The sequence below is a fragment of the Haliaeetus albicilla genome, chromosome 17 (genome assembly GCF_947461875.1).
Source record: "Haliaeetus albicilla chromosome 17, bHalAlb1.1, whole genome shotgun sequence".
NCBI classification, from domain to species: domain Eukaryota; kingdom Metazoa; phylum Chordata; class Aves; order Accipitriformes; family Accipitridae; genus Haliaeetus; species Haliaeetus albicilla.
In genome coordinates this window covers 15473896-15498201 of record NC_091499.1, presented here as the reverse complement: position 1 = coordinate 15498201, position 24306 = coordinate 15473896, and the positions used below count along the sequence as shown (strand labels likewise).

At 39.6% G+C, this 24306-nt stretch overlaps 2 protein-coding genes across 4 annotated transcripts in view; one reads left to right on the top strand and one right to left on the bottom strand.

The window, feature by feature from the left end:
• The window catches only part of FHL5 (four and a half LIM domains 5), a 32121-nt gene extending 7942 nt beyond the window's left edge, over positions 1-24179 (bottom strand). The window contains exons 1-3 of one of the 3 annotated variants that reach the window (XM_069804898.1): positions 20958-24179; positions 2611-2792; positions 238-412 (exon numbers count right to left, since the gene is read on the bottom strand). In XM_069804898.1, the coding sequence (XP_069660999.1) occupies positions 238-412; positions 2611-2769 (334 nt within the window). In that variant the 5' untranslated portion in view covers positions 2770-2792; positions 20958-24179. The other 2 variants (XM_069804899.1, XM_069804900.1) reach the window with 2 other exon arrangements.
• Positions 1-24306, top strand: part of GPR63 (G protein-coupled receptor 63) — a 377175-nt gene that overhangs the window by 96840 nt on the left and 256029 nt on the right. The window lies entirely within an intron of this gene.

Genomic DNA, 24306 nt, shown 5'->3' with positions numbered 1-24306 from the left:
ATTTTACCCTATCTTGAACTCTGATATTCTTTATAAGGATCCATAAGCCCTGTCAGTGCTAGACCAGCAGTATCTGCCTGCCCTCTCTTCACTGCCGGGAGGGTACTACACACGAAGTAGTAGTTGTCTCCTGAAAGCTGTTCTGAAAGTCAAGGACTTGTAGCTTGGTTATTCAAGGCTGTGGTTATAACTAAAAATGCAGTTCCATTTTTCACCAAAGGGTCCCTGTTGTCTTACCAGGCATAATGGTCTTCCGGCAGTGGAAACACTTAGATGAATACTCATCAGAGTAGCATTCAGTACACAGCAAGACCTCATCCTTGGCGGCAAATGGTTTCTCCACCAGCGAGCGACTGCATTTGGCACACTTGAAACACGCCTCATGCCAGTGGCGGCCTTTGTAGGCCAGATCCTTTGAGAAAGTAAGTTCGTGTTAATGAACACATTGCTTTACAGTGTTTTTATCCCTCAGCTCCTCCCAGAAATAAAGTGAAAAATGGAGAGCGTTGCAATGGCGACTTGAAGGGGTGACACGTGTGTCTGGCGGGAGGTGTGCTCAGAGGTGATATAAGTACTCAGTGTCACTGTGTTGGTATATTTTGTAGATCTCTGGCAGAGGCCTTTAGGAACTGCTTAGGCACAGGCAATTGTCCTTCCTTATGGAACATCAGAGATATGTTTTTATTGGAAGAATCGTTTGATGTTTTACCATTGGCTTTTAAGGGGAAATAAGTGATCAACATTTTTAATGTGCGCAGGCCACCTGCCAAGAAGTGCATTCTCTACAGACTTTGAAATGAACCTCATGTATTTTTTAATGTTACTACTTTTTCTTCCACTGACACAACCAACACTAAAGAAAGATCATATTACTGCAGAAAACAAGCAATTAAAATCTCATTGAGAATAAAATGGTTCTTAGGAAGATTATTAAAAAATCATTGCTTTTGTTTATACCTAATATAACTCCTCCTAAAAACTTGCAGAAAAATGTTTGTTTAAGACTCAGCAGGCTTAGGGGGATGAAAAAGCTAACAGTATATCTATGAGACCTCAGCTAAGAATTCAAAAAAAGAGCAAACAGCAGATTTTATTTTTCCAAGGTTAAAAAAGCAAGGGAAAAATGCACCTCCAAAAAAAGCCCCCACCTTAAAAAAATAAACCAGACCCTTCCCGGTCTCCTTTATAAGTAAGAAGCACAAAAGGGCACAAATCCAATCTCATTTTTCTCCTTTGTCAGGTCTCCACCCTTTAAAGTACTAAGAATAAAATAAATACCATGCTTCAGTTCAGGAGGTGCTGAGCGCTAACCACTCTCATTTGCTTTAGTTAGCACTCTGAACCTAGACTATCATCCCAGAGCAGCCTGAGGCAAAGACTGGGTAAGAAGGAGAGGAAGAGAGCCAAGCTCTAGCACCTTGGCAGAGGTGGGACAACCAGCTGTAGATCTCCATGGGCCACTTTTCTAGCCGACTCTAGCGTGTTGCACTCCTTTCTTGTTACTCCTGTTTTTTTTCTCCCAGTTTTTCCTTCCACTCAGTCCAAAGGCATGACTTTTTGTTAATGATCTTTGACATCGGTAGTGTACTTTGCTTTGTGCTATGTGTACAAGTTTGCTGTTGAAAAATGATGATGAGAGTTTGAGAAGTGTCTTCATCCAAATCAGCATTTTCATTGGATGATTCCTTTACAGTACTGAGCTGTACTCAGACAATGTGCTTTGAAAACCATGAAGTGCTTTGGCCGGGGAGGCCTCCCGAGAGGCTTATTTTAATAACTTTCTGACCTTTTATTTCAAAAGAATGTGGGCAAAGTGAGCATGGGGAGAAGGTGAGCACTACATACTGAACTTGGCAAAACAAAGGCATTTTGATAGGTTTCCTCTGAACTTAAAATTCAAAGTCAAGTGTACAGGCTTTAAATTGAAGTATGGGGTACTGGAAACCTTGTCAAAGACCACAGAGGAACTCGTATTATTAATTTTTATTCTAAAAATGTGGAGAGGTGAAAGGAAAGCCAAGCTCAGAAACACTGCCACTAACATGCCATCTGTGAGATGAGCAAGGTAAGGATGGAACTAAGTTAAAATAAAAATATACTTCATTTCCAAAAGACAGAGAGAATAATTTACAAATTATAAACATGGTTTCTTTTCAGCTTGGCATCTGCATGTCAACACCTACAGTAAAAGTAATTTATCCAATACTGAAAATATTTGTTTCAATGGAAATACCGAAGAAATTCCAAAGTTTCATTCAATCTGGTCCACTGAATTATACCTGCACCCTACCATCCCTCAAGCACTGTGCAGTCTCTGCAGCCAGCAAGTGATTGGAGGTGAAGGAGGGAATCTAGTTATGGTCCACACATACAACACAGCCTTGACGTATGTTTGAGGTATATGTATGTGCACATTTCCTAATCTGGACCTTTCCTATTCTGGGAAAACAGCAGTGTTTCTCTCTGCTGTGCGTGGATGTACAACGGCTATGCTTAGGTCTCTTCACCGGTACAGGGATATGCAGAGGGCTGGGTAAAGACTCTGCCTTTAAAGAAATGGGATTTGTGTATAATTTAGCAAAGAACAAGAAGTGAAAGCTAAATTTTTACCTTGGAATCACACTCAATAGGTTGCTTGCATTCTTCACAGGGGTTGGCAAACAAGCTGTCATAACATGTAACACAATAAGCGTTTTCTTCTCTTAATGCATACTTTCTTCCACGAAGAGACTGCAGGCAGTAATGACAGTCTGTGTGATTGCTGGTCATTCTGGTGGGGTTCTCCACGTGATCTGGAAAGATGGAAAAATCATGCAATTCTGTGGATGACCATTTGCTTGCTCAAATAATAGGTAATGCTGCTTTACCTGTGAAAGCTAGGACAGGCATTCCTTGGTCGTTTGCAGTGCCCTGGATTTCTAATGCTGGGCTGTTCTATAGTGAAATGGTAGTCTTTACCAACATATACTGTGTACTGTGATACCTACATAATGGGGAGCAAGAAAGTTGCTTCAGCTTAATCTAGTGGTACTTACACCGATAGGTCAGATACCTGAAAATAAAGTCGTCTTCATGTTCTGTATGTACAACTACTGGCATTATGAGCATTATGTAGTGGATTGTGAGGCATGGTTTATCCAGAAATCAGGGAATGGAGATAGAAGCAATAGTTCAAAAATTAAACCAACTGGGGAATTAAAAGGCCAAAGAGAAGAGGCAAGCACTTTGTAGTGTGTTCCTGGCTTTCTCTTGCTATTCCTGTCTTTCTGCTTATTCCTTCTTTTTCAAAATACCCCCACATCTACCTGACCAAACATAAGGAAGACAAGGGACCCCAAGCTATATGGCTGTTCTCTGCATAATTCCAGCTGTGCTGCTAACATTTGGTGGCAATGTAAGATGACACAAATAACCCTGGATAGCAAAAGAACAAAATATAAAGACAAATAAACTAAATCATAACTCAAAGAAAGTTTCCTTTGTTGTTATTGGAATTTTCTTACATATTTCTTTATTGCCATGTTCTATGTTGGCAGTGCCAAAATACTGTGAGATAGATTATATTTCTGTGCCAGACAAGTGCAGGAAATACCACAAACCTATTGAGAGCCAATTGTACGAGTTTCCCATCCTTCAGTTTTCCAGGCTAAAGAGGCTTGAATAAGCATCCAAACCTCAGCTGCTTATAGATCTGCAATGCTGAACATTTTAAGGATTGTGGAGATCAAGACTTATTTCAGTCTTGTTGCTGGTTGGATCATCAGCACTTTGCTAAAATTGGGTCTTGATTCCTGGGAATGAAGGAAGAAGAATCCAGAAAGTTCCCAGTGAAGCAAACCCAGAAACATCTGCTGGACTCATTGGCTTGCCCTCTTCATTAAACCTGCTGAGTGTAGCTGCAGCCAGCACCAGCAATCATAAATTTTAGAGGACTTGAGAACAACCAGGAAAGGTCTCCTAAAATATTTAAGTATCAGTGACTTTGGGCAGCTGAAATCTTTGCACTTTGTGTAACAGTGCAAATTACTTCATCTTAAACAGATAAAAAGCCTGAGAGTAAGGAAGAGCAGCATATGAAGAACAAGATTCGAGGGAGTGCTTAACCATCACAGAGCTTACATCTAGTCCATTTAGAGTTACTCCCTCATACTTGTTTTTATATACTCACTGCCTGTCTTATACCCATGGTTCAGTTTTAAAAAGGCATTTCATCTTTTTCTGGGTTTCTGCTTTGTGAGATGTAATCCAAAATGATTGTTTGAACTATGAGAAAGAACAATTACTGCAGGTCTCCACTGGCACCAGTGCATAAAGTCAGGCACTTATTAATCTATTCCTGAAGGGATAGTAGTAAGACAGTGGAAGGGGGGCAGGGAGAGAGACTATAATGCTTTTTTCAGACCAAAAGTAATAACTTGATCATTTGGCACAAGCTATGGAAAACTTGTTCCTGTAAATTGAAAATCTTCTGAGCTGAATTGATTTACTGTATTTCCGACTGCCCTAAAACTTTGTGCTAGCCAAGATAGGGTGTAGTAAGGAAATCAAACAATCTGTAACTCAGATCAGTGGGAAACGTGCTTGCATAAAAAATATTACAGATGTGTTTTATGTGATATCCTTGGAATAATAGTATAACAGGGCTTGAAGCTGACTTCCATTTCCTTAAGATCAAAGAGAGAGTTGAATGTGAATTGAATGAACCCATGTATATAAGAAAATGACATCCATCAGCTTGTACATTTACACAACATGACATATAAAAACCAGACACAGCGCAGTGCATTTAGTGCACAATCACTACATAGTCATCACCAAAACCAAGGTTAAGTTTTGCTCATTTTCTTCTATATTGGGGAAGCAGTATAAATTGGTGGCTAGGAAGACAATCAAGGAATGTTTGTGGTTAACTGGGCTACATATTCAAGGTTGTAGGATAGCCTCAAGACTGGGTTTCAGAGGAATTTTCATTCCTTTTTCGTGGCAATTAGAGTTATGAACTGCATCTGAGGATACCCTGAGTGAACCACCTTTCTGATCTTCTCCCTGCTGAATCAGTACCCCAGCTTCCTAACACAGTTTCATCTCAGCCTAAAAGTGGCAACAGTGAAATCCTAACAGGGCATGCATGAAGAACTTATGTTACTTATAGTGCTTTTTGTTGCACAAAGCTCACCACAAATAGCTTAAGATATCTGCAGATACATCTCTGTTCTCTCATTCTAATGAATGGCGACAGGTTTTTAAGTTATCAAAAACTCTGCATACCCCAAAATTTTCTTAAACAGTGGTTCTCTTGATTATTGTTTTTGTTTTTCCCCAGGAAACCAATTTGTTCCAGTAAGCCCAGGTTATGTGCACAAAGAAGACTCACTATTGTAATAGCTCAGAACTTCCTTATTTGTAATGTAGCTATCCTCCTAAAAATCTGTATGGATGTGGGAGCATATGGGAGTGCTATCACTCCTGTTTTACAGATGATAGTGGTTGCTTGAGAACATTTAAAGGGTATCCCCAAGACCAGAGTCAAAGCCTGGGGGGTGTCCAAAGTTTTGCTTCAGAGAAAGTCTTCAGAGTTTGACCGTGATGATATAAGATCATGTTTGGGAATGAAGAAGTGATGGTATGAAAAAGAATCATGACTTTTGCAAATCTCTTGGCAAAGGTCTGGGTAACCTTTGTGAACTACTTTTACCATTAGACAATGCAACAAAAAAAGTGAATCTCGTCTCCCCCAGCACCATTTACCCTTGCTCCAATAAGTAAGTAATGGTATGAGCACCACGTAGTTAGTAGAATGTTTTTCTTGTGCTTTGATCCTAATCTCTGGAGAAATATGTTTACTTTAAGTTTGCTGGAAGCTAGACTTTGTGTTTTGAAGGTCAGTTAAGAACTCTCTGGAGGTCTGTTACTGTTCACTCTCATGGAATGAAACGCTGACTCCAGCATTCCAGCTGCTAACTCGTGTCCTAGGCACAGGGAAAGACTGTGATGTCTTCATTCCTTGGGAAAAGAGGCTTTTGCTATTTAAATTGGAACAAAGCTAAATACTGTTGTTTTTTTATGTATCTAGTAGGCACGGATACGTGGTATCATTTATAGTGTTAGAATATTCCAAGGGGGTGCAGAGAGATGTTGCCAAGGATGTGAGGATATTGCAGCTGTGAGTCCCTGGGGTCAGATTCAAGAATGCAGCAGTCTCATGGTATGAATTATAAAGCAGATGAAAATAAAACAACAGAGCTGGCTAGTCTGCCTGCTGTTCCAGCAGATTAAGATAGAATTTAGCTACAACAAATTAGAAGAGGGACTTTCTGTAGAGTCAAATGGTTTCCTATAAAATGCAGAGCACCAGAAGACTTCCAGTGAAGAGAGCTGTAAGAAAATGGTTGTGAAGTTGTGAAACCTGATAAATGTGGAACCATCAGGAAAGGAATGCTTGTTTTCTCACTGACACTAAAAAGCACAGCCACAATGTTAATATATCTCTTAAAAAACTATCTTTACATTTTCTATAAATGTATGTTAATCCTCCTTGTGTTATATAAGTATAAAAAGCCCAGAAATGTTAATACTACTTAGATGGGAATTAACATACATATGCATGTAGGTATATACATACATGTAAAAATATGATATCTTTTGCTTTATGGCAATTCTAATGGACTATTTCCTGATCTAAATAAGCCTGCCCTTGAACTGCATCATCTTTTTCTTTAAGACCATACAATGATTGGAATAAGGCTGTCTATTAAGAGAAGCATAAAGAAAGAAAAATGGTGGCAAAATAAATCATTGCAACAACACTGAAGGATAAGAAAAACAAATTGATCTACTACAAGGGGGACACCCCTGCAAGGCATCCCAGGTACTTATTTATTTTCAGGTAAGTACATGTTTTCATCTTGGAACATATTTTTACTTATTTGTATGAATTTGCTGACTTCATTTTCCCTATTTTTTTTTTTTTGTGAGAACTGCTGAACAATTAATCACATACATTTGCAACATACATTAGTGACTCAAAGTCACAACTGCATTACAAAGCTAACAATAAAATTGTTAGGAAAAGTTTCTAACAATATCATTATTTTATAAATAAAAGTTTTTAACAATGTTCTGCAAGGAAATTTTTCCTTATTTCAGAGATCACAGGTTCTTGATTTCTCTGGATGCCTGCTACACCCCAGAAATCTGTTATTTTATTGTGACTAGACCTAATAAAAGTCCTGACCCCTCAAAAAAACCCCAACCCACAAGTTAAATGTATGATGTATTTTCAAAACACTGGCAATACCCTTGCTTTGTCTCTTCCCTCCCTTAGAGTAACTGCAAGTTTCCCAGTGATACCTTTAAGTTATACCTGAGTGTTTAAGGATACTAGAATTTTTACTCTACTAAAAATGGCTAGAGAAGCAATAGGAACCAGGGGCATATATTACAGATCAAGTCAAAACAAGTACCTACAGGAAAGCAGAGATACGGGTGCTAACTTTGAACAAGCTGTTTTATCTCTGTGGCACAGCACAGTAATACAAAGTCAGGTCGTGAAAGCATCTGAGTGGGTGCAGAGCTCTTACTGATGCAAGGATGGATGCCAACCAGGATGGTTCTGTAGCAACACGACTGTAGTGCTTCAAGGTCCACAAGTGATACAGTTTTGGTGGACTGTCTAGGCAAAGCAGCTCATTTAGATGTTGATCTGGTAACCACACCGTACTGCATTGTACCGTGTTTACACATCCTATGACTACAAGCAAAAAGAACAAGAACTCTGGCTTAACTAGGGGATCGAGCATCTCAGGAATTCTGTAATTTTAACCTTAATTGGTATTGTTGTCTGCTTTTTTTACACCATGCAAACTCAAATGTTGTTGTAGTCATCTAAATTCTTCCTTTATTCCAGTACAGCTTAATTTACTACTTACCTAAACTTTAAACTAGGACAAATTAGAGCAGTGAAAGTACCCCAACTAAGTGATCGCAGTGGTGCAGACATACAGAAATGATGTTGCAGTAAAGACTTGACTAGCCTATGTCCCTCAGACTCTCTTTACTAGCTACAGAGTGGGTTGGAATAGCTTAGCCCCATTGCCTCTACAGCAAGCTAGGTATTTGCTTTAATTCACAGAATCATAGAAACATAGAATAGTTTGGGTTAGAAGGGACCTTTAAAGGTCATCTAGTCCAACTCCCCTGCAATGAGCAGGGGCATTTTCAACTAGATCAGGTAGCTCAGAGCCCCATCCAACCTGACCTTGAATGTTTCCAGGGATGGGGCATCTACCACCTCTCTGGGCAACCTGTTCCCATGTTTCATCACCATCATCGTACAAAATGTCTTCCTTATAGCTAGTCTGAATCTATCCTCCTTTAGTTTAAAACCATTAGCCCTGGTCCTGTTGCAAGAGGCCCTACTGAAAATTCTGTCCCCATCTTTCTTGTAAGCCCCCTTCAAGTATTGAAAGGCCACAATAAGGTCTTGGAGCCTTCTCTTCTCCAGGCTGAACAACCCCAACTCTCTCAGCCTTTCCTCATAGGAGAGGCGTTCCATCCCTTTGATCATTTTTGTGGCCCTCCTCTGGATCTGCTCAACAGGTCCACGTCTCCAGAGCTGGACACAGTACTCCAGGTCAGGTCGCACCGGAGGGAAACAGAGGGGGTGAATCACCTTCTTCGACCTGCTGGTCACACTTCTTTTGATGCAGCCCAGGATATGGTTGGCTTTCTGGGATGCAAACACACATTGTTGGCTTATGTCCAGCTTTTCATCCACCAGTACGCCCAAGTCCTTCTCCACAGGGCTGCTCTCAATCCTTTCATCTTTCAGCCTGTATTGATACCAGGGGTTGCTCTGACCCAGGTACAGGACCTTGCACTTTGTCTTGTTGAACCTCACAAGGTTCACATGGGCCCACTTCTCGAGCTTGTCCAGGTCTGGATGGCATCCTGTCCCTTAGGCATGTCAATGGCACCACTCACCTTGGTATCATCTGCAACCTTGCTGAGGGTGCACTCGATCCCACTGTCTATGTCATTGATAAGGATATTAAACAGTACTGCTCCCAGTATGGACCCCTGAGGGACACCACTCATCATGGATTCATCCACAGAACTTTCAGCAGCAGCATCCAGCTTGTCCAATACAACTTGTACTTGCTACCAAGATCAGCCTGAGCGATTTAGTTGGCAAAATTCAAATTAATGGCTCTGTATGCATCTCTCCTAATGGATATTCTTCCTCTATTGCGAGCCTTGCTAGTGAAGCTCAAGAATTACCATTACAGCAAACCCACTGTACAGAGAAATTAGAGGTCAGAAATAAGCATGTCTAATGTAGTAGTTGAAAGCTGGTTTTTGTGGAAGAAGGGGACAGAAAAGTTGCTAACTGGCTACAGAATTAAACCTAGATTATTTGCTGGATTTTTTTTTTTTAAAATGAATCAACACGTGAGAGGCAGGGAGTGCAATTCATCATTTAATACAAGTACTACACTGGTGCCCAGAGATTCCACTCCAGAATAACTGGCCCTGTTATTCTGAACACAACAAGCTCAGCTGATCAGCAGTATTGCTGGTCAGTAACGCAGCTCCGTGTTTAAGTAGAGACAAACTGTCTTTGGAGTGCTCAGTATCGATTCAAGTCTCTCCCAAGCTATTACCTAGGAACACAAAACCTTTTCATCTGCTCAGACTCCTGGGTGGTGTCAATATCTTCACCAGCAGCAGTACATGAAAAAGAGTAGGGTTAATGCTATGGCCTAGATAATTTCTTTTATTTTTCTGAAATCATTCTTACCCACATTTTTTACAAGTTTTCACATAGTCTGGTAGAGCCAGAATTTTATCCTGTGTTCATTATGGAGCTCATTCTTTTCTGACTACTGTCAGATTTATAGAATCAAATGAAGCCATGAAATATTTCAGCTGTGCATTGGTGTACCTTTTAATGTAAAACCCTGGCAGTATTCTCAGTCACACTCTTTATATTGAACCATAAAACAGGTTTGAGGATTGCATCTGGTACAAAAGGACCGTGTGAAAAAATATACCCAAATTAGCTGGTGAGTTATATACCTAGAAGACATTTAGACAGGTTTAAACTGATTAGCTTCAGCTGGCCAAGTTCCAAAAGCAAAGCAGCCATGAGCCTAAATGTGGATGAGAAATCATTAGTGACTCTTAGACACAATGTTAAAGGAGACAATTTAAAGTAATGTCATTAGTGGTGTACCCCAGGGGTTGTCACTGGGACCAACCCTGTTGAACAACTTCATTAATGATCTGGAGATGGGACAGAGTATACACACAGCTATTTGGCAGATGACACAAAACTGGGAGGAGTAGCTGATACACCAGACGGGTGTGCTGCCATCCAGAGGGACCTCCCCAGGCTAGAGAAGTTGGGTGAGAGGGCTCTCACGAAGTTCAGCAAGGGGAGTTGCAAAGTCCTGCCTCTGGGGGAGGAATAACTGCAGGTACCAGCACATGCTGGGGGCCAAACAGATGGAAAGCAGCTTTGCCGAGAAGGACCTGCGGGTCCTGGTGGACACCGTGTTGAACATGAGCCAACAACGTGCCTTTGCGGGTAAGAAGGCCAAAAGTATTCTGCGGGGCTTTAGGAAGGGCTTTGCCAGCAGGTGATCCTTCCTCTCTACTCAGCACTGGTGAGACACATCTGGCATGCTGGGTCCAGTTCTGGGCTCCTCAGTACAAGAGAGACATGGAGCTAGTGGAGAGAGTTCAGTACAGGTCCACAAAGGTGACAAAGGGACTGGAGCATCTCTCCTGTGAGGAAAGGCTGAGAGAACTGGGACTGTTCTGTCTGGAGGAGAGAAGGCTCAGAGAGGTTCTCACCAATGTGTACAAATACCTGAAGGGAGGGAAGGAAGAAGAGGGAGCCAAGCTCTTCTCAGCGCTACCCTCTGCAACAGGCACAAACTGAAATACAAGGGATTCCATTTCAACAGAAGAAAAAAATCCTTTCACTGTGAGAGTGGTGGAACACTGGCACAGGTTGCCCAGAGAGGCTGTGTAGTCTCCATCCTTGGAGATACTCAAAACCTGACTGGACATAGCCCTGGGCGATCTGCTTTAGGTGATCCTGCTTAAGCAGGGGGTTGGACTAGATGACCTCCGCAGGTCCCATGCCACCTCAACCATTCGGTGATGGACCAGAGAAAGGTTTATCACTGCTGAATGATAAAAGAGGGAGGGTGAAAGAATCCACAAAACCTCAGTATTCCCTTTTGGGCATTTGAGCAGGAGTGGGGTCATTCCCACAACAACAAAACAGATCTCCTGTAAATGACTTGTTGCGAGTCCCCAACTAAGCTAGACATGCACGTAGTCTAAACACATGAGAAATGTTATTGCTTTCAGCTGTAACATTTACATGCTTGAGGCTGAATGCATGCTTTAGAGTTTTGCTGCCTATATCCTTGGAGCACAGACTTTGAAAGATATTTTTAAAGATAATAAAAAAGTGGCTTTTAAAAAAGCATATAAGCAATTAGGTTCTTCATTACAATTAATTGCAATGTTTCCTGGTATTTCAAATCTGGTAAACATAGTCTCTAAATCTTTTTAAACTGAAATACATTCAGTGCAATTGCACGAATTTGGTTACAGAGGAAAGAGCAAAGGAAACTAGTGATTCTAGGTAATTTCTGTCAAAGAAAAACCCAATTTCAGTAAATTCAGCATTTCCACAGGGAAAAATCACTTCCAGCATTCTCAAGTCTCAGCCATGTGTGAAATTAAGAGAGACAGATATTATTTTCTGTGTTGTCACTGAGTGTGAAACATGATCAATATGTCCTTAGTCAACCATTCCAGTACTTAGATATGAGTACTGCCCAAAAGCTGGGCCCTTTTTGATGGAAAGGAGTTACCGGCTTGTCTGTGGTATCCAGTTTACCACAGTAAAGAAGATTTTGTTTCTTTTGTAGCTGCACGCTGGTGCAAGTCAAAACTCCTTTTCCTCACTGATCGTTTTAAATTTTACGCTGGTGTTAATTGTTACAGACCAGACTACAGAAGAGATGTAAAGGTCTGGATGTCTTCAGTAGCCTTGGCTATTTCGATGACTTGGCTCAGAAGGAAATGCAGGCAGTGCTCTGCTCAGCCACTGCCCTGTACAGAACAAGGAATAAAGGAGAGTTTGGGGCACTGACATCTACACTAAATAGACTCCTTACCAGGACTCAGCAGGGAAAGTAGATCTAAAAATTCTTTTGCAATGACTTAAAGACTATGTGAAGGAAAATGGCTATAACTGTACATATCCTTTTTTTCAGTTCAGCAGGCAAAACCATCCTAAGGAAGATGCAAGAAACCCTACAAGAGATGGCTAGGCAACAACCTGCTCCTGAGGAAAGTTTCCTAATCCCTTTTAGGGGATTAAATTCATGCTCTGAAACTTCAGCATTTATAAGCTTCCAAAACTAATATAAATTAAAAGAAAAGTTATTGCATCAGGGTATTTTTGGAAGAAAAAGGAGTTTTCCACTAAGCTTGATCCAAAATGCTCTAACGCTTTTATTTTTAAAATTTTGATGTATTTTAATAAAAAATATTTGTGAATTAAAAAAAAAAAACACTTCATGGAAAATGTCAGTTTGTTTTAGAAAAGTAGGTTTAAAAAAGTGAAATTTGACTGAAAAATATTGGTGTAAAAATAGATCTTAAATTCTCAACAGAAAAATTTCTAGTAAAAATTGAAATTTCATTTTTGATATAAAGTTAAAAATTTCATTCGAAGGAGCAATTTTATAGCTAACTTTTATCCTAGGAAAAAAGATATGAATCTGAGTTAGAGTGATCTCATTTTGAGGGAAGAAATTTGGTAGCAAAAGGACATTTATGCTGGGTTACAGTTTCTTCAGTTAAAATGGTGGGAATGTAGAGATTAACATATTGTACTTGCACGGAAATATTAATGTATTTTCCATCTATCAACCTAAAACCCAGCAAGCACTAAATGTCTTTGAAAGAGAAAAAGAAACATTAAATATTTGGGGCTGGAACTGGTCAAGATGAGAGCTGATCACCGAGGTCACAGCTGATCTCTGGTAATGAATACAAAGCCTTCCCCATTACCCTTTCTGCCTGTTTTTTCCAGTCCCCTTTCCTGCTTCCACCCTCACCTACCATCCCCTAATCATGGAAAAAACTTCAAAAAGTGCTAAAAGAAGAAGAAAATGAAAGTCACAAATGAAGATATGTGCTGAAGTCCTGATCTGCGACTTTTACTAGTGAGTCCACCCCCGGTGTGCAAATCAGAGCAGCACTCCCGAGCGATCTCTGCTAGCGCAGCATCTGCACATCAAACATCTGCCTCCCGATTCCCCTCTATGCCATGCACTAAAGCCACGGTGCCTGCACCGCTGAGCAGAAGTCCGCCAAGGAAACAGCAGCATTTTAGCAATACACTAACACCGCCGGGCCGGAACACCGTCTACCTGAAAATGACATGAGCCTGCCTTTGGGACTGAAAGTTTTCCTAGGGAAAACAATAGCGATAGGAAATGATGCTTGTGATACGGTGGGGAGTAAAGTGCTCACAGACCATGAACCAGAACAGCCTTGCCACTAACAAGAAGTAACAGAGCTTCAATAGGCAACGCTGATGCTGACTGCAATCTTTAAGATCTTAATAAAAAATAGGCTATTTCTTGTCTTTGCAGATGCATCAACTGCAGAGACTGGATTTCCCTCACCCTTACATTTTATTTCACAATCAGAATGGCGGATGAAGAGTACTGTGCCTTGTGAGAACGGGCACATCACATGAATTAAAATCCTTTTAAAAAAACCCCAAACCCTACAACTGACTATGCAGTACAACTTTTTCTAGCTGGGTTCTTTAAAAGCCTGTGACCTACTTTAGAACTGCATTAAGAAATAAAATGAGCAATAAGAAAAAGATGAGCAGTAGCAGCAATGTTAACAGCAAGCTAAAATTGGAAAGGATTTTCATTACCCTATTTTAAAAAAAAAAAGGCCTCCTTCCCCCAAAACCACACATAAAACCCCCAAGTGGTAATAAAGCATCTGCTGCAGCGGCACAGCCTTTTCCTTTTCTCTCCCAGCTGCACTGTGCCAACCTGACCTAGTTTTCTGAGGAAAAAAATAAACCAAGCTGCAGCACTTTTGTAATAAAAATATGTCACCTTATCACAATGAACCAAATCTAAAGATTTCTGATCTCAGCCCTGTTAATAGACTGTCATGAGCTAGGTGGCATTACAGCTTGGTGTCCTGGCTTTGGCAGGTTAATGTTCACAAGAAGCTGGGAGGGGGCACAGCCAGAAAGGCTGACCCGAACTAGCCAAGGGGATGTTTGATACCATATATATAACTGGGGGAGCTGGCTGGGCTGGGCGGAGAGGGGACCACAGCTCAGGAATGGGCTGACCATTGGGTTCCAGGTGGTGAGCAGCTGCATTGTGCATCACTTGCTTTATACATTCTTTTACTAGTATTATTGTTATTATTACTTCTTTTCTCCTTGTGTTGTCCTATTAAACTGTCCTTATCTCAACCCATGAGGTTTTACCTTTTTCTTCCAATTCTCCCCATCCCACCAGGGGAGAGGAGTGGGTGAGTGGCTGTGTGGTGCTTTGTTGCTGGCTGGGCTTAAACCACAAGACTTAGAAAAAACAAAGGCTACTGTAAGGGGTATCGGTATGTAAGATCCCTACTTCCATTATCATTGTTCCCAGGTATTTAGATTTGTTTTGTTGCTTGCAGAGTTCCATCAGTCTTGGCTGCCACCTCCTTACCAGACTTCCCACTGACAACAGAGATGATCTGGTTCTGCAGACAAGCCCTGGACTGCTTATTACGCCCACAGGAATCACTGTTTGCGAAGCCACTGCTGTATACAGTCTAAGAAATGCTGGCAACAGCAAATGTAGCATATATACCCTCCCTTCACATTATGTGAGCTGTTTAGGGTGACCATTGGTGTGGCAGTCTCTTCTTCGTGCAGAGGAACTCCATGATGGGCCTCCACGGACCTTCCCAAGGGAAAACAGGCTTCAAGATGGGCAGTCCCAAGGGGCTGGATCCAGGAGAGAAGGAATGGGCAGAAACATTGAGTAGAGCTAGATCTCAAAGCAAGGACTACCCATGTACTCTGGATTTTTACTGACAATTAACACAGTAGGTATTGCTGTTATAACCTAGCAGTAATGATCCTCTGCAATTGCACTGTCTTTGGAATACAGATAACACAGCCACATTAAAAACACGCATATATTGCCTCTGCTAGGTGGACAGACCATGAAAGGTCTAATCTGGTGAAGAAAACCTGAAAGATGTGGCACTCATTGTATTCTACTGCTTTTACAGTAATTAATTGGTTATACAATACAAATGAGACGGAGGGCAAGAAAGGTTTCCAGGAAAGGGCACAACAACGAACCAACATGAAAAGACACTGTGGGTGTTCTTAAGCAGACTTACTTAACTTCCTTCTGCTTCCCCCTAAGTGTTACATGAACGCTTGCTTTGTCTTCTCTTAGAATAGGACCCCAGGAACACTTGCATATGTATGTAAATTAATGTAGCTGAATACTTTCACTCAATTCACAGATGTCAAATTAGGTGATTTAATATTTTCCGGATTAGGTTTTTAACTCTGCATGTTAGAATTGGTGTCCTGATATCTGTTGGGGAGCGCTAGGCACAATTCACTTCCAAAGCCTCAACATCTGCTCCAAGGCTGCAGTAACAAACTAGTACAATTCGGCTGTGTATGTATTTCACCAAAGATGTGGAATTAGAGCAGGGAGACCTTTTCCTTTTATTTTCTGCCCGGTAATTGTTTTAAACGTACTGTAGAGCTAGAAAACCTTGTTAGTTTAACTATGCATGTGCATGAAGGGCAGGCTGCTGGTCTTTGGGCTGGGGGAAAAAAAAGGTAAAATATTCAGATATACACATTCTTTTATGGCATGTCCTATATTCTCTGTTGATAATAAACCACCACATTTCATTCCAACATAGCAAAAGGATATATGACTCCCAATGTAAAAGCTCAGTTCTAGAAGACAGCTGACAACAGGACTTTTGAAAGCAGTGAACTCCTTTAGGAGTGGGGCTGATGGGAGACAGGGCAAGAAGTGGAGGTATTCAGCTTCTTCTTCTTTGTCCTCTACCGGAGAGGAAAAATAATGGAGTGTTACTAGGATGAGTATAGAAAACAATGTTGTGTGGTTTTTGTTGTTTTTCTTTCTTTTCTTTAAATACATGGCTTTGTGCATCATCCCTTACCCAGAAAAAAAATGTGAATTGAAGATCTCTTGAGTCCTGAGTAGTTGAGTAGATAATGTCCTGTCAAACAAGATAGAGTATCTCATGGCATCAACTCTGTTTTATCTTCAATCCTCATGTCCCGTGAGCAGCAACATTGACCGGCCCTCAGGGAGACTCAGCCCCAGGTTCTGTTCATGTCCTGCCAGTGACCTTTGCCATGTACTTGAAATCTTTGTGCCTCTTACGTTACCTGTTCTGCCTACTTAGGAGATAAGGTCTGCTGAACAATAATGTGACTGGGTATCCTAAAATTTCCCTTAAGCCTTAAAATCTCTGTGCCAGACATTAAACGTATTTCTTTCTATTTTAACATAGTCTATCTTCCTAAAAGTGGCTATGATTTAAAATTAGACCCTGCAATGAGTATACCATGGTATTTTGTCTTTCTTTATTATGATGAGAGGTTACTGACCCTTCAGTTACTGCCCTGCTGGGATTTTTGTAATGTCCTGGCATGTGAAAAGGTCCTTTTTTTTTTTTTTTTTTTTTTGGCACTATGACTTTCAGAGTGGATTTCTTTCTATGATTATAAATACATGCTATCTAAAAGCTGGTTCCAGTGTAGGATTGCCCTATTCTGATTGAAGGAAAATTAGGGCTAAAGTTTATCTGAACACCCAAGACAGTCGACATTTGACTCAGACAAATAAAATCCATCAGTAAAGTCTTAGAATTCTGGAAGAAATTAGGTAAGAATGAAGAAATTCCTTTCTAACATTTAGGAACATTTTAAGAACATGCTAACTCAAGGATATTGTGGAACAATGAGTCCACTGAAACTGGTAAAGTCTATTCAAGTGATGATGTGACACCTGACACGTAGCAACAATCTTTGCAAACCTAGAATGGAATGGACTGGTTTCAGTACGGGATGATGCTCAGAGGCCATAACTCCGACCAGCTGTCAGGGATAAGGTCAGTTTGAGGAGGAGAATGGTAAGCAGCAGCAGAAACTGCATTAAGGAATAAATACAATTCAAGTCCTTTTTACTAATTTATGTTAAATTTGATAAATGTTTTCAGTAAAAAGTCTAAGCAAGTGATTAAACAAATTAAGAATTCTGCTACTGTATGTAAAAAAAACCCCAAAATGTTTTGAGCTTTTAATTTGAAATGTTTCTCAATGCTCTTCAATTTTCAAGCACCAAACTAAACAAAGATTGACAATTAGAAGATCAGCATGAAACAGTTTTTCCTCTAATCTTTTCCTTTTTTTTTTTTTTTCATGCAAATAGAATTCCAGACTCACAGAACTCTAATTATGCCACAATTTTGCATGTTATAATACATAAATGAATCATGATGTGGCTGAATTTGAAACTTGAAGAGCTCACTTGAGGAAGACTGGGCTCCTGATAAATAGATTTACAGCCTAATACTGTTCTCGGCTTCTGACAAATAGAATTATAACCTAATACTCTGAAGTATTTTACAGACTTCTTTTAAAGGTTTCAGAATGCTTTTCTAACAACAATAATCCTAAAACACAGTTGTGAGATACTTGTCTACAGGAAGGGTTAATACTTGTCAAAGCAAAGTAATTGACTTGCTCAAGGTCAGAGAGCAAACCTGGAGGAGTAGGAAGAAAAGAAGCCAATCACTACGCCTTTGCCACTAGATGGGTCTGCTCACCAGGCTGTGTCCGTGGCACTGGCCCGGGATAGTTAAAAACACCATACGAAGGTTGCCAGGTGGTCAACTTGGAGTGCTAGAGGTAGAAAGCACTTCCAAAATTAGCCGAAGCAACAAAATGTTCCAGTTGTGAACTTTGCAATTGTCCTTAATGACTCTGAGGTTATGATTAATATTCTTACGCAAAATGTTCTGGGTGGAATTTTTCCAGTTTTGTGTCAAACCTCTCAGGACTACAGTGGTTGAGAGAGTTCTTAATTATGAAGGATTTTCCAGTGAATTTGGGTTGTTTCCAGACAGTTTTGGATAACATTGTTTTAACTCATTTTTTTCTCCCCAGTGTAGCAAACCCAGTTTACAGATGGGGAACTGAGGCACAGAACAACTTGCTGGAGGTCACTCTGGACTAAATTCTGGTCTCCTGTATGTGTGCTCTGTCAACAACTATGCCACGCTCTGTCACTAGGTCATTCTTTCTATCAATTCTGGTATGTACGCACAAAGACATGTCACAAGAAAATGAATATTTTTCTGAGTTATAAAGCATCTGAGCGTGAGGCCAGCAACGAACTAGGGCAGCCTGTTCAGATCCATTATCCATAATATGCTGAGATGTGCAAGAATCTACCAGTCCTTATACGCGGACCTAGAAAAATTCAAAGTCAAAAGCAACCATGGCTGAGAAGAAAAGTAACCTACTAACTTGAATGAAGTAGAATCAAAGAAAACTCAGCCTAAGAAAGGGAAACACGAAGAGATGATAGTTGATGTGTACTGTACAATATCAGAGAAGAACGGGGATATTCACAAAAGCTAACCTAAGCCTACTGAGGCTAATGAACAAGGCACTTTTTATAGTTAAAAGAGACAGATAAATTCCTCTGCAGGGTGATTCCCAGCAGAAACTTAAATTAGCCATCATTATAGTGGCAGCCAAGGGACATTACTTAGCCTTTCTAACAGTCTTATCCCTCACTGCATCTCTGCTATAGAATTTTATTAACTTATTTTTAATACATCAGTTCAGTGTTTTTGGAGTAATGTTAGCATATTTCAACAAAACCATCCTTATTTCATCCTGTTTCCATTTTACAGGAAAATACAAATATATGAAACAAGGAGTTCACAGCCTCCTTTCTCAGCAGAGCTGCGTGCTCTCTTCCCAGAAGAATGAATTCTGTTGCAAGAGTGCAAGTGGAGCATCAGCAGCATTTTGCCATGCCAACTTCCAAACTTGGGGCTCTAGAGATTTTAATAGAATAGCTGAACTGGAAATCATTAGTATGAGCATCCTAGAATTAGCCATAAGACATCATCTGACTCTTAACTGGTAGGGAAGTGTACAGAAAACCTCGGGTCAGTTTTATTCCCCAAGTGATCTAAAAGCCTGAACAACATCTAGAGCTTGTTTAGTCAACAGGAGTGCTGCTCATTTGAACAGGGTCAGAATTTCACCCTCTGATTTTGGGCTTGACATTTGGAAGCATGCTGGTTAAAATTTTCACATTTCTTTCTGGCTGTGCGTGGTTAGGTAACACTAAAAGTTTTAAACTTTTTTTTGAGAAATGAAACTCAGATATGGATAGAAAAGAAGAAAGCTGGGCTTATTGCTATATAGCCCACAGAACATATGTCTTACCAAGTCAACCAAAAATAGACATTTCATAAAATATGACTGCCTGCAAATAACCTGGAGATACCATAGGTCAGAACTGATCGGAATCTCTTTCAAGCATCTTTTGATTTCATTTTGCTCTAATCTTACAAGAAGGTTAGTATGCCATCTTAAGTTTCTACCCATTACACAACTTTGAATCAAAGTGACTTTTGTGAAACTGCAATAAAATTACATGGCAAGACCATCAGCAATCTGTTATAACATTAATATATTAAATCTGTTACAGCCTGTTCTGCTAAAATACTCCAGAAATGTCAACTTTTCACCCATATTTTTCTTCAGTTTGTGTGACAATATCAACCACAAACAAAAAAAGGCATCTGAAATGTGTTTTCTAAATGTAAGAGATTTGTGCCGAGCTCCAGATATAAAACCAGATCTTTTGAAAATAGGGATGGTTAAAGAAATATATTTTAAAACATTCATATTATTGAAATGGAAATGATATTTGACAGTTTTGTCCAAATTTAATTGTAATCTCATTATCAAAAAGAATACCATTATGAAATCAGGTAGCTGTACAATTAATATACATAGTCTTTAATTTAAGGAATATTTCCATGCTTACCCATACTTATTTTTTAATTCTGCAACATAGGCAGACATTTCCAGCACCATTTCAATAAACAGTGGTATACCCTTTCAATACTACTCTTTCCCTTCAAATTCCAAACCAAAATTATGATCCTAAAAATGTGATAGCTAAAAGATAAAACAAAGTGTCTTACAGAGGGAGAATCTGAAGGTGATACTTGATTTTTATAACAAGTCAAAATATTGCTATAAACACCAGCTTGGAAACTGGTTTTACTTCAAAAAAAAAAGCAAGAACAGTCCACGTTAGGTGTTAAAATTAGTTATGCTAGAAACAAGTGACTTACCTTATCAGAAAAGCTACTATGTAGAAAGTTTTCTTGCAATAGCAAATAGCTATGAAAGCTTGCTAAGAGACAAAAATAGTGATTCAAATGTCACAGCAAACAGCAAATGTTTTTTTTGTTGGCTTGTTCTTTGGAGTAAACAAAATTAATCCTCATTTCATTACAAAGGAAACCCCAAACTATCTTCCTTGTAAATTAATGAGTGAGCCAATTAATAACATGAAAACAATTGCATCCAAAAAAGGTGTGGCATCTCTTTTGGTACAGAATATAAAAAACTTTTGATGTGTATAGAATTCTTCATCTAATTTCATTAGCAGTTTTTTGTCTGAAGAAAAAAGTTCCTGCTTACTTGCTCAAAATGTTAAGTTAGGTACCTTGTATACTACCACATTTAAACATTAGCAGATAAAGGAATAATGGAAAAGAACCTCAATACTCACATTTGGTTTTAAGCTGCTTCTCTTGGTAACTTGTGCAGCAAAATAAAGGAAGAAATAATTACACGTCTTCACAGAAACAAGCATTCATCAAGTCCAAAAGAAACAGAACACTTTGCCAGAGCTATTTGAGGGTCCCATCAGAATTTGGCTGGATGGAGGAAGGCTGAGGGTCAGTTTGTTTCCCTTAGACCTCATGACATGCAAATAGCTGGCTGCCTCACCACTGAATCAAATCATTCTTTGACATATTGTGTTTACAAATTGCAAATACATACCATGTCGGAGGTTCTTAAAGGAACATATTTCAGACAGTTGTCAAAACGAAAAAAGCATTTCTGTTGAAAATACTAAGGAATAAAAACACCCAAGCCCCAAACTGTTTGGTACAAGGAAAAAAAGTAAAAAAAGATGGATCATCATTCACCCCCAGATACGCTTTGGTGCGTGCATAATGAATCCTAAAGACCTCATATGGGCTTGTAAATCAGAAAAGAAATAGAAAAGTCATGATTACTAAAGTCTGATTGTTGTGTACAGGAAATAGGGGGAGGAAGAAACAGTCCTGCAGTTTCAGGACAGACTTTTGGGGACCCAGCAGAACTGCTCCGACACTACTGTAGCAGTTTCTGGCCTGGAACAATTTGTCGCTCTTCCAGCAGGCAGGAAGGTGTTCACATGGCATTACCATCAGAGTGGCCGCAATGGCCTCCTCTAGGTTCTCTCTCAGTATTTCTCAGTTCTGGCCTTGTTTGAATTGCAGTAATCTCTTTTACTTTTTGCTTGGACGGAACAGGGGCCAGCTAACTATCACAGTGTACCACATGCATGGAGCATACAGAAGTGCTTATACTTTGCATAAGACCCGATGCAGACCTTTAATCAGTCACAGCTGAAAATAGGGATATTGTGTCCATTTAAAAATGCAGGCTGAAGTTAAGCAGAGTGAAAAAAAGGATGGCTGCTTGTGGTATGAACCATGACTGACCTCCAGGCAGATTTTTTCCACAACTGAGAGCCAATAGATCTGAATCATTTAGTCTATAATGTCAAGTGGTGGGAGCTGTTTTATATCACAGATAGAAGAAAGAAGGAAATGTTTAAATGGTTTAAAGATATATTATGTTGTCTGAAGACTTTGGTAAAATTGCCAAATCTGGATATGTTCTGGAGGTTATCTGTGTCTAGGTAGTATCTTGCAAGTAAGACTGATCCTCTGATTACTATTGCTAAGAACTGACCATCTATTTGTGGCTGACTGGTTTATTAAACCTCTGCAGACACTTACTTTGTCATATACTTAAACTAGAGTGAACTCTTTTCTCCTGATTTTATATGAACTATAAGCTTTATTTATACCAAGCACTTTTCAAGCTTGTGATTTTTGCAGATTGAGAAGAGAGAGGACAAGTTAGGTGTGAATTTTAGTCCAGAATGGGAATCATGAATAGCTTCCTCTTGCCTTTACTTCCAGAAAGAGAAATCTGAAAGTACATTTCTTGATCAAGTAACTTTTGAAGTTCACAAATCAGAGAAAGGCAAAAGTATTACCCAACCAGATCTGTCAAAAGAGCTAATGACACTTAGAAATACTTCTAACGCAATACATTCTTACCAGAAAGGAAGAGAAGTACAGATACCTCCTATAGCATACCACTTAAACTTCAAAGGCTACCCTCAAATTTGTCCAACTGTAGACAGAGATCATAACTGTGTTAATAGAAGACATGCCCAGAGAAGCATTTAGAACAGAATCGGTTTTTGCCAACAGGTGCAAATTGAAGAGGTTAACAAAAATTCTGCTGCTTCTTCAGAGTATTGGGTAGATGATGTCTCCTACAGCTGTCACATCTCTTCCTGAACTTCCTGAAATAGAAAGCAGCTTATTTCATCTGTCCCCAGAGATGACCTGTCTTGGCCTAGCTTCCCCTTCATATTGAGGATTTGGGAAATTAATCAACCAAATGGTGTTTCTCTTTAAACTACTCAAGTTGCTCTTCCTAATTCAGATTATTACTTTTGTTAATTTAAAAAAAAGTCATTCCTTCACAATTCCTAAAGAAAAAGATAAATAAATAACTTGCTGTTTTCCTGAGAAAAGATCTTTGGCATTTACTGAATATGTTCTGTTATTTGGGTCAGCAGAGAAAGGAATTCTGCTCTCACAAGTATCCTGTTTATCCAAAAGCTTCGGATAATTACAATTTTCTATGTTTAAAGTACAATCATCATTCAAAAAGTTTGAGTAGCACATATTTGGCGGCTCAAAAGGCACTCAAGGGAACAACCACGACATGCCTTGTGTTCTTGTATTCCTCCCTAGGCATCCACTTTTGGCCCCTGCTGGAGACACAATACTGGGCTACACAGACCTTTGATCTGACCCAGTACAGTCTTCTGCAAGAGTACTAAACTTGCTATTAACCCCCCACCCCACCAAATCTACCTAGTTTTCTAGAAAATTCCATTTTCCTGGCCTAAGGAAAATGTAACTGTTACTTATGAGAAAAAAACATTGAAGAAGCAACCACTGCATGAGTAGCCTACTCATGAGCCTACACAGAGAACAGAAGTACAGTAGTTTTATCTGAATAAGCTGTAAGATGGATTCATGCAGACAACAAATCCCAGTGCTATTACTTAGAAACGTGCCAATTTTTTTTTTTTTAAGAAACTGCAAAACGAGAGAATTGGAAAGGCAGCTGCAAGTTCTAACAGAACAACAGTTTGCTTACTTCCAGCAGAACTGCAAATAACCAGCTACAAGTCACGTTTTGCCACTTAAAAACAGGGAAAGGCTGTTGCTGAGAAAGGTATTATTATACCTATGGCTAATGTGCCCACTCCCATTTGCTGAGAGTAGCAGCAAATAAGGCTACAAGATGCATATTTATAAACAGCTGTGTATATATACATACATGCATATATACATGTCAGGTTTCTAAGTCTATAAAAATATAATGATGGTGTTCACATACCACAGGTGAAAGGCATCAGAGGCTGACACTAAATACTTAAAACCAAAGTAAAAGCATTAACTTGTATACTTTGTATTGCCCTTTATTTTCCTAGATATTCCAAAGGGCAGTTTTGTTTTGTGAACTGCACCTCTAAGAGAAGATTACTCTTCCTCCTGCATATATTCCTCCTCAGGAGAGGAAAAACCCCATGAATTAGCAAAATATTCAGGGAACTGTGAATATTCCTTTTCTTTCTCTTTCAAAATACTTCCGTATCGTAAATTGAAGACTGATTTTCCACATCTAAGAGACAACAAAAATACCTGGGAACATTTTCCAACCTACGTCTCCTTGAATTCTGTCAGTAACCAGAAGATATCTCTGAATTTCAG